Source organism: Dicentrarchus labrax, unplaced genomic scaffold (genome assembly GCF_905237075.1).
Source record: "Dicentrarchus labrax unplaced genomic scaffold, dlabrax2021, whole genome shotgun sequence".
NCBI classification, from domain to species: domain Eukaryota; kingdom Metazoa; phylum Chordata; class Actinopteri; family Moronidae; genus Dicentrarchus; species Dicentrarchus labrax.
Genome location: NW_026136709.1, coordinates 5,330,300 through 5,341,415, shown reverse-complemented (window position 1 = coordinate 5,341,415; position 11,116 = coordinate 5,330,300). Strand labels below are relative to the sequence as shown.

The window sequence follows — 11,116 nt, the reverse complement described above, 5'->3', positions numbered from 1 at the left end:
AGGAGTGGCTGCATGTTATTTATCACTTTTTTTGAGAGGAAGAGCCCCACTATTCCTAAAGGAGTCAATCTTTCACATCCATCCACAGTGTAACCTGTGCACTCTGCTGCCCCCTGCTGGTGCTCATGTTTTGCACTGCACGCAGAGGGGGGTCTGACCTCTGTTTAGAAGATTAGTGTTATCAGATCAAAGCCTAGTGTGGTTCATCTTCCTGGTATGTCCTGCTCCAGTCTCAACTTGCAAGACATTTTTGAACCCGACACACACACGGTCTCTCCTCTAGCCTTATTCAGTGATTACATGGTCGGTTAGTGTGTGAGTAGCATTCTGCTCATGTCTTAAGGTGGCCTATTTAAAGATCCTCCTCCAGACATGTATGGGGACAATGTGTGTCTAAAGTTTATTCCCAAACATTTTTTTCCACATGTACTCAGGCATCTACTCCTATTTTATTAAAAAAATCCAGAGTCTATGATTATGCAAACTGTGTCCATTTCTTAAGATGTTTCCTGCTTCACTGTAAAGTCCATCCTCCGTGTATGAAGTAGGCGTAAAACAGACACAGTAAAAACAAAAATAGACTAAAATGAAATGAATAGAATTTTGTGAGACTTAAAACATTCCAACAATAAAATATTCAAATAAAAGCCAATAAAATAAACGGGATTAAAGTATGAAAACCAGAGTATGATTGCTCAATATGAATAGAAGACCTAAGAAATTACAACAATAACAAAAAAACGTTAAGAAGTACGTCAAATAAAGGATAAAGTACAGAAAACCAAGATAGACTTAAAAACAAAGGCAATACATGAGATGAGACTTTAAATAAAGAAGTCTTAAGCTTTGTTCTCTCTGTACAGGTCCCTGGTTGTACCACCTTCTACCTACAGAGGGCAGTAAGATGACTATATATCAGCTAGAGACAGGAAGAAAACCAGTTGAAAGTGCAGATGGGCCTTTTATGGTAGACCATAAAACAAGAATATTTTGAAAAATGTAAATTATTCATATTTCAGTGGCATACATAAAGTTTAAATGAAGACACAAAACTAGTTTGGATGAAATGATCTGTAAATAGAATGTATTCTAGTTGTATGTCTTACATTTCTGTTTGTTTGCAAAAAACATTTTTTTCAACCTTGAACTGTTCTATAATATTTTTGACTTATAACTGAGTTTGTGCTGAAGAAAAGGATACCATATGGATTTATTGTTTAAAAGATGCTAAACAAATACAAAATAAATGCATAGAAAGTCTGTAAAATGACCCAAAATGAACCTCCAGCAGGTTAATATTCACATTGAACTGATCTAAATAGATCTATGGTACATGACAATGTTTACTGTATTAATTACAATTGTTGAAATAGGTTTTTGTGTTTGTGTTGTTTTCATTGTATTTTGCACTTTACACATATAGAAGAAACTTTTATAATTCATTTTTTCTGTCTTAATTTTGCATACCAATTTTTACTCTGACACTGTGTCAAACTGCTCTTTCTGAGGTCAAGAATGAACTCTCACCCTCAAGACAAAGTTTATTTATTTACATATGAACGATGAAGAACATGCATTTGACCATTTTTATGAATTCCTCCAGACCTATGTCATTTAGATTGAGAAGAAACTTCCTTAGACACTGCATAAATATCTCAACATGGACACAGTCGGAATAAGGAAGCCCTATTTTCTGCCCATACACTGTCAGAGACTGATGATATATGGTAGAAAGCTGCCCCACTCCTGATGATCAAACGCAGGTTATCTCCAAAGTCATCTGAGTGTGTGGATGAGAGAACAGAGCGCCACTGGATTAATTCTCCACATAAAACCAGCAAAAACAAAGGTGGATGGCGTCAGTTTCCTATCTCCGAGCACTCCAGATAAAGTCTGCGTGAATGCCTCTGAATGCAGAGCCCGGTAACCCAATCTGCAACATCAAAGCCACTGCAAACAGTTTCCCTGCACATCTCCAGCGTGTATCCACGTCCCGCTCACACACTGCTCGCTCCATTATCCTGAGGAGAATAAAATAGATCACGGAGGACGGAGACAGTCTGCCTGTCTCTGATTCTTCTGAGACCTTGATATGGCTCACATCAAAGAGAGGAGAGGAAGCCGGGAGGTGTTGGAGGAAGTCTGTCTGTCCTGGTGTGTGTCCTGGTGTACCATGGAGGGGGGTGGGGGGCAGGTTGAGTAGACCCTCAGGAGTATTTCTCTCAGTTTGGGCAGTCAGGACTCCGTTTGAAGGCTCGGTTTGGAGGTTGTGTTTAAAGTTTAATTTAAAATCCAGGTAGACTTGACCTCCACTCCTCCCCCCCCCCCCAACCCCAACCATCTCAGCAGCTACCTAGCCATCGTTGCCCCCCATCCCCAGCAGCAGCAGGGGGGCTTTTGTTAAGCCTGTTCTAGGTCACACCTACAAGTGTCTCCTAATGTGTGAAAGCAGACACAACCTGTGGGGTGTAATCTGTCCCTTAAAGGCCACTTACATTAACCCCCCCCCCACCAACCCCCTGCACTGAAAGCTTGTTGACGCTCATCCTCTCAGCATGAAAAGACACACAGTTTTGTTTTCTTACTCGTGGGCTTTCCCGTCTACCAGCCGGGAGCAGGTTCGCCTCACCAACCCGGTTTCAGGGAGGAGCCGTAGTCCTTCTGCAGTCTGAGAGACGGGCTTCATTTTACACGACAGCTTGAGTTTAATTATGACGAGAAGTTGTACTCAGCTTGTGAAAGCAGTTGTATAATCCCGTGGCTCTTGAGCTTTCTGACAAAAACAACCCTGATGATGTCATAGTGATGTCATGCGGGTTATTCCGGCTTGGAGACTTTTTAACGGAAAGCCTGCTTTGGTTACACAGCTGAAGGTCTGTAAGGAGTGCCAGGCAGGGAAGGTTTCACTAAAACATGCTATTGTGTTGCATTATGGGAAATGGAGGACCCAGTGTTTTTTGAGTATGACCCATACTAGGGACTAAAAATCAGGATATCTTTGAGTTTGATTATCTGAGTTTGACCAGGCTTTTTTAATCTGCCTCTCGCAAGTTGCTGAACTTGTCAGAGTTGCAGTACTATAAAGGCCGGAGTGTCCCTTTAATGTCCATAACTCACCTGTATTGGTTGATATCTGGAGCCCAAGAGGACAGTCTGAGATGAAACTAGTTTGTAAAATAAAAAGTTTTTACCAATTTTGACCACCAGATGGTGATGTTCCACTATCCATCACAAGTACAGGCAGGTTTAAAGAGACTGAGGAGCTGATCACAGACCAGTAAAGGGGCATTTCTGGTCCTATTTAATGGAACAAAATCCAGCTTGTGTCATATGTCTTATATATATTAAAGCACTGATAAGAGGAGTCATAGACACCGTGTAGGGAGAGACAGACAGTATCACAGAAACCGATGAAGACCAAAGAAGGCCACGATGCAGCATAAAACTTCCCCTCTCTCCTGCAGTTCTCAGTACAGATAATTGATGAAACGCTGGTCGTGGACTGGCGCCTGTGTGAAATTGCAGATAATTATGGTAATTGCAGCGAGCAGTTTCTCTGTTCCCCACAGCAGCATCCTCATCCTGTTGTCTGCTGGCCGCACTGAGGCCCTGAGGATGCTCTGTGTCTGCAGGCGGGGCCCCTGAACGCACACAGACCGGGTCCTAATGGCGCAGGGTAGGACAGGACCACCAGACTGCAACTCATATTTGTACTCTCGTTTACTTTCTTTTTCTGTATTTAAACAGGAAGTCTCTTTTCCGAGGGAGACCTGGCCTAGACAACACACCTGTAAAAAAAAACCAAAAACATATTAAACAAATTAATTTTAAAATTAAAAAAATAAACTAATTTATATATATATATATATTAAAAAAAAAAAAAAAAAAAAAAAAAAAAAAAATATATATAATTAAAGCATGTCAAATATAAATGTAGGGTCATTAACTTTAAATATTGATTTGTTTTTTTACCAGTGAAAACAACTGTCGCTGATACAGATCGCGCGCGCGCACGTGTGTTTTGCATTGCCGTTTAACAGGCTATTGTGTCGGCGCGCGCGCTCTGTGCGTGTGCGTGTGTGTGTGTGTGTGTGTGGTGTGTCGTCTCGGTGGCGCCATGTGCCTTTTTGGATTGCTAATTTCTGTAAAGGGCTGTCCGCTCCTCCTCCCGGCGGCAGCAGCAGTCTGTAGCCCGGAGGGAAGCGGCTCAGCGCGGCGTCAACCTGGCTGCCAGCGGGATGACGCTGCAGGTAGCTGCTACCGACGGCCCGCCTCCGCTCACACACTCACACACTCACTGCTAATAGGAAAGGCAACGAGCGGACTGCACACACACTGCTGTATGTTACAGTGCCAGTCACATGCATTATCTTCATCCTCTCTGGGCTGCTGGTCTAACCTGTATTTCATAAAGCTGTGGATTTCTTCTTGCACATTCAGCATAAAGGAAATAGATTGCAAGTGTTAAGGACGAGCTTCTTTCATATTCAGTACATAAACAGGATCATTTAAAACATGTAAGTTACACATATGTCAGTGCACACGTTATGAAATATTTCAATATTAAACAGTGAAGTAATCTCAGTGTCCACTCTGCCCACAGTGGGACAGAGTGGGGCTGTCCACTGTCTGTGTGTGGGACAGTTAGTTAACCAGTGGAGTGACTGCTGCCCGGACCAATGGTATCCAGCAATGACATATGGAATATGGTATAATGGAAATGAGGGACGATGAATGAAGAGATCGGCCTGAACTGAGCCATAAAGCCACAGATTGACAGACAGAACACAACCGGAACATGGAGGACTTGGCCTACAAAATAAAAGCGCCATGCTGGTAAATCCGCAGTCAGTGACTGAAAGGTGCAGAACGACGAAATCATGTTGAAACAGAGGAAATACCGAGTACAAACAGCAGGGGTTATTTGTGTTTGTTTGATGAAAGAGTAGCTTGAGCGTGGGTATAAATCAACACTGTGTGTGGTGATGGAAGTCAAGTAGGTGTAAAATATGCTGCCATCAACCAAAAAGATTACACTGGATGAAAGTAAAAAGAAACGTTTTTCCCAAATAAATAGCCCCCCTCCAACAAAAATCCCTTTTAATTTGGAAATACTCACTTGTTACTTATAATTGTTTACTTATCATAATTATATATTTGACTTTATTTGTCTCATTTATTGTACTTTAATTGTTGTTGTTGAGTTTTATAGTATTCATTTGAATTGCCTCTGCGTTTGAATGGTGCCTCGCTGTGCAAATAAACTTACCTTGATTTATTTTGAAAGGTAGTACCGGATACGACGCCGCTACGTATTCTGACCAACTTGTCTCAAGGCGGTCGGACCAATCAGATCGGAGGGGGCGGGGCCCCGTCAGACCACAGCTATTTCTTCTGTTAAATCTTGTCCGTCCGGAGTCTGCGTGCAGTCTTTCGTCCAGCGGGGTTGTCCGTCTTTTTCTCAACATTTCTCCGTCCAGGAATACAAAAGTGATGCTTCACCGTAACCGGCCGCACACAGAGGCAGAGAAGGACCGGCGGTGACAACTTGACACCCCGTTTTCACAGACTTCCAAGGAGTATATTGCTCTTTTTTCTCTCTTTCGGCTTGAAGAAGACGCTGTGTTTCGCGTCCTCCAGTAATGTCGGACCGCTTTTAAAAACAAACTTTTCTGTCTCCATGCGGGAGAGGAAACATTTCGGAGTGATTCTTTGCCACTTTTGTTCCAGTGAGGATTGTGAGCTGTCGTGTTTCAGTACAGGAATGCCTCACTTTTCGCCGTAGCTCCATGTAAATCTTATTGTCGTCCAGCTCTTCGCCCAGCGGACTCTGCTGCTACTGGATATACGAGGACTTACTTTGCGCAGTAATTTGGTGTAAATGGATCGCCAGTCCAGTTTCATTTCCATTTGGCTACAACTGGAGCTCTGTGCCATGGCTGTTCTTCTTACTAAAGGTATAGACTTTGGTCTGCGGGCAGGGCATGTTTGTTAACTTCTTCAAATCAGGTTAAACACTATTTGTCAATGATAAAACTGACTGAGCTTAAACCTCACTCAGCGGCCCTGAGTTTTAAAGCCAGCCAGTGTTTGACTAAAACTCACTTTTAACCAGACACTAATGTAGCATTTAACCCTTAAAGTTATTCCAGCTAACAAGGGAATTAACTACTGAGCAGGGTTGAGACAACTCTACTTGTTTCCATTGAAACTTACCTGTTTTAACCATTTTAGTGATTTACTTTTTAACATCTATTTATTCTTAGATCAAACCCTTAAAGAGCTGCAGTGGAAGCAACCCAACCACAATTATTGACTTCTTTTGGAGGAAAGTCTTTCCTTTTTATAATAATTCTGTACTTTTTCCAGATGAAACTCTTAATATTCAAACTATTTGAAGCATAATTAATAATAACCCAATAAGAATAATACACAAATCCTGTCTCATTTTGCTGGTACGTTTCACACAGATAACTCATGTTCAACTTGGGTTTGAAGCTGCCATTCATAGAGGACTGAGCAGGACTAAAAAGCCCCAGTGCCGGCCTGTTTCTCTCCCCCCTCCCTCCCTTCAGCCCACAAAGGGGCCTCTCCTTTCTAATGAAATATTCTCCAAATGACCTGCCTGGGCCCTGCTGCTCCAATCATTCACAGGGAAAACACTGATCTGATGAATGTGCTCCTGCACTGCTAGTTGGTGCATTCACAGAGGCACCGCCACACCGTGTGTTTCTGCAGTGTTCAGTGTTATTGCCCTGTTCATGGAGCTATTTCTACTCATTTGCTGCTTTTTGATTTGCCTGTATTCATGCAAAACAGCCGCCAGCCCAATAAAGAGTATATAAGTCCTACATTATATAAAGACAACATAAAGATAACAAAAATTCAGATTGTCTTATTACAGTATTATAATGGCAACAGAGGACTCTGAAATAGAAGTTGTCAAATTAAAATGTTTTTGTTTTTAGGGCAGATCCGTGGCCCATATTTTTGTTTGGAAAAGTGTTTTTAAGGAGAAGCCAGGGATGAGGTAATGAGTGGGCCCGTGTACAAGCAGGCAGCCGTAATGATAAGGTGGCTGGAAGCTCTTTAGATGGGACCTCAGTGCACCCTGACCCCCCAGGCACTCCTGACCACAAGCAAGTGAAGCTTTGCGTGCAAACGGGGGGGGAGATGCCTGCACCGCGCTCCGGCCCCCCCTCTTTACGAGTTTCCTATTGGGTTGAAAGAAATTGACTTTGGCAAACAAACCACTAATTATAAGCTGCACGGTTCCTGTTTTATAATACAGACAAAAAGGGCCATTTTGCATGAAGCTCTTAAATGAGCTCAATGTAGTTATTGAGTTGGTGCAGAGGGGGAATATTCCCGTGAGCTCTTTACACTTACCTGGCTGGTTGTTGCAGGGCATAGAGGACGTTGTGAGCAAACTTTGAAAATAAAAGTATAGTAGACCACCGACTGTGTTTCACAGTCCCAAAAACAGCGTTTTGTGGTTGGGTATGCTTTCATACAAGCTGATATAACTGTGTTCAAAGTAGAGAAACCAACCCTGAATAAAAACTAGTATTATGAAGGAGCTAAAATGAACCATCTTGATATTGGTGACTGATTGAACCCTTCCAGAAAAGTTATAAAACATCCGCTCTTGGCGAACGTTTCCCTAACCCTGTCTTCTTTTTGCCTGCATTCTCAGGAGAAATAAGGTGTTACTGTGACGCGCCGCACTGCGTAGCCACCGGATACATGTGCAAATCAGAACTGAACGCCTGCTTCACCAAGGTCCTGGACCCACTCAACGCAAACTCCCCCCTCACCCACGGGTGTCTAGACCCCATCGCCAATGCGGCAGACATCTGCAGCAGCAGCTCGAGGAGCGCGGACACCCTCAGCGGGGCCCCGGCCACCACGCTGGAGTGCTGCCACGACGACATGTGCAACTACAGAGGCCTGCACGACCTGGCTCACACCAGGGAATCGACAGGTAAAGAAGGAACCCCCGCAGGGCTGAATGGCTGGCTGTCAGGATGTTTGCTTTTCACTGAGACTGAAATAGGAAATTCTCTTTACCTGGTTTTAAAATGATTGGACTCTCTGGGGGGAATTTACGATTCCTCCTCAGCAAATATTCAATATTTTCCTCTTTCCTGTTCCAGAAGCAATACGTTGAGCTGTAGGGTTCTTCAAACACTTTGCTGTTTATGGACATGCAGGCCACCCTTGCCCCCCCACACTCGTTTTTCTACTTCCCAGCTTTACACAACTTAAATTTGACTTTTAATGGGCTCCAGCTCTGCGCCTGGGAAGGCTGGGAGCAGCCAGTTTACCTTAAGCACTTGGAAAGAGATCAGATATATTATTTTTTTTTATTATGTGTGCACCATGTAATTTTCCCACTGAGAAGGAATGTGCCTTGTAGAATGAATATTCCCTGACAAGTGTGCATGTTGGCTAGCTCGTACACTTATGAAAAGGTGCACAGAGAGACAGAGGAAGGGGAGCTGTCCTGAGGGGATTTTCTGTTGTGACCCTGACCAGAGCAGACTATAGTTTATTAGCTCAAATTAATTTCTGGCTCTCAGTCGGGACAAGGTGACTCATTTGTTTTTGCCCCTGCTGCCATCTCTCACTTCCTCGCACTCGTCTGTCTGTCTTATTTTCTCTCTCTGTGGTCACTGGCACGGCTGTGGAGCAGAGGCAGCTCTGTGAAAGCTTCTCATTAAGCTACAAACAGCCGTACATGCATTCAAGGATAATCATTTGCTTTAAAATAAGGCACCGTGGTACATAAATCTGTATGTAATAGCATGGAGCAGTGGAAGCGTGTGAGCATGTAGTTAAACAGACGACTCTCTCTGTGTGTGCAGATCATAGCCGGTACCAGCCGGACAGCAACAACAGGAACCTGGTGACCCGGGTCCAGGAGCTGGCATCGGCGAAGGAGGTGTGGTTCCGGGCGGCTGTGATCGCCGTCCCCATCGCCGGCGGCCTCATCCTGGTGCTGCTCATCATGCTGGCGTTGCGAATGCTGCGCAGCGAGAACAAGCGGCTGCAGGACCAGAGGCAGCAGATGCTGTCGCGGCTCCACTACAGCTTCCACGGCCACCACACCAAGAAGGGCCACGTGGCCAAGCTGGACCTGGAGTGCATGGTGCCGGTCACGGGCCACGAGAACTGCTGCCTGACCTGCGACAAGATGAGGCAGGCCGACCTGGGCAACGACAAGATCCTGTCTCTGGTGCACTGGGGGATGTACAGCGGCCACGGCAAGCTGGAGTTTGTATGATTCCTGCTGGGAACAATGTGACCGTCACCTCCCCGCAAACAGCCAGGACTGCCTCTCAATCGTTCGCTTTTGCTTTTTTTTTTTTTTTTTACTTTAAAAGACATTCCCATGTTTTTTTCGTCCATTGGACTTTTGGGTTTGTGTTTTTTCATATTTTTTTTTTAACCAGTGGCGAAAAAATACGAGACTGATCTCATGCCGTGTGGTTTTTGCTAGAGGAGCACTTTACTTGAAAATGAAAGGCAAAGCAACGAGGAGCTGTATTTAAACTTGAGAGGGCAGGACTGAGGTGGAGTCAGAGCTCTGTCACTGCTCCTGAGGATCCTGGACTTTAACACTGAGCGCTGAAGGATTCCAAATCAGTCTTATTTGCACATTTGTAAAAAACAAAAACAAACAAAAAAAAGTTGTCGTTGCTTAAAACAAGAATTTTACACTGACACCAGGGTACAAAAAAGGACTGGTTTGAGGAGTAAAAAAAATTCAGTGTTTGACTGTAGGTGTGCACACTCCTCTGTGTACGGTTCATGATTCAAGCTTATTGTAAAGATTTAAAATATATATATATTTTTGTCTGATAAAACTGACTGGTGTGTGTCTTGTTCTGGGTGAATGTCCAACATCTCTCTCTGTGATCAGACTATAAGCTTGATTGTGAGTGTGAGAGAAAAACTTCCATTAAAATGACTTTTTATTTATTTTGATGATTCATTCTTGTGTTTTTACCTGAGCTTCCAGTAGGATCCATGCACTCTGCTACTGTGGCTGTAGCTGTTTGGCACGCAGTGTTAGATCTAGTTAAAATCGGGGGTACGGAGGTGTGTGTGACAGGAGCATCCTGCTTTGGCAGCGTGGCGTTTCAAAGCTAGGTCTCAGTGTGGCCGTGGCGTGCTCGGTACAGTGAGGCCTTGTTTTACAGTAGAGCTGCTACATCTGTCAGTCGTTCTTGAACCCTCTCCAGAGGTCAGGTTTTCAGCTTCAAATAACTTCTTTTTTCTCTTTCCCTCCTTATTGGCTGGATTTATCCTGGAAGTAGCAGTGCTATTTATTTTGTGCTCACTCTAATGCCAGTAAGCACTCCTTTATTCTGCCTTTCTGGATGTCAGTAAATACAGTGTGCCTCCTGTGTTCAGCAGGCTGTCATAGAGGAGGGATTTCAATCTTATTTTGCTTTTAGGAGTCATTTCCCCGGGGTCTGCACTAGTTTTGAGTAGCCACACTTCTCTTATTTGACATATTAAAAGATATGTCTGGTGGTTCTAATTATTTTTTTTTCTGTCAATGAATCCCATGAAAAGGCCAAAACCAACAATGAATGTATTCTGAAAGTATTGTGTGTATCAAAGTCTGATAAATACTGTCCTCTGTGCCATAGAGCTCCACTGTCGTCCAAAAACTATTAAAAACACACCAATTAGCCACACTGTTGCACTGGCTGACATATTATACACACACACACACACACACACACACACACACACACACTGGTTTATTTTGACTCAATCCCACATACATTCACATACTAGAGCACTAAATTTGGATTAATCCACAGTTGAAAATAGTCCCTGAGAAATACACCATTTATTTGAGTGCCTGGCAATTTTGAGAGTGTTTAAGAATGAAACTGTATTTGTGAGCTGTGGTTAAAGATGTTCATCTTAAAGCTGCAGTAGGTGATTTTTATAAAAAATATTTTTTTTGTTCTATTTGCTGAAGCTTTCACTATATCCTGACAGAAGTTCATGAGGCAGATAATTTATGAATTTATCAGGATCCTCTGGCATTTGCAAGAATCCACCGGGCCTGAACCAAAACAACCAATCAGAGCCA

The 11,116-nt window shown here is 43.4% G+C and overlaps 1 protein-coding gene across 1 annotated transcript; it reads left to right on the top strand.

Moving 5' to 3' along the window:
• The first annotated feature begins 5,418 nt into the window (after positions 1-5,418).
• bambia (BMP and activin membrane-bound inhibitor (Xenopus laevis) homolog a) lies at positions 5,419-9,984 on the top strand. Its single transcript, XM_051411109.1, has 3 exons — positions 5,419-5,957; positions 7,697-7,984; positions 8,868-9,984. Exons 1-3 carry the CDS (start codon positions 5,882-5,884, stop codon positions 9,284-9,286), a joined length of 783 nt encoding a protein of 260 aa, XP_051267069.1. The 5' UTR covers positions 5,419-5,881; the 3' UTR covers positions 9,287-9,984.
• Positions 9,985-11,116: the final 1,132 nt, after the last annotated feature.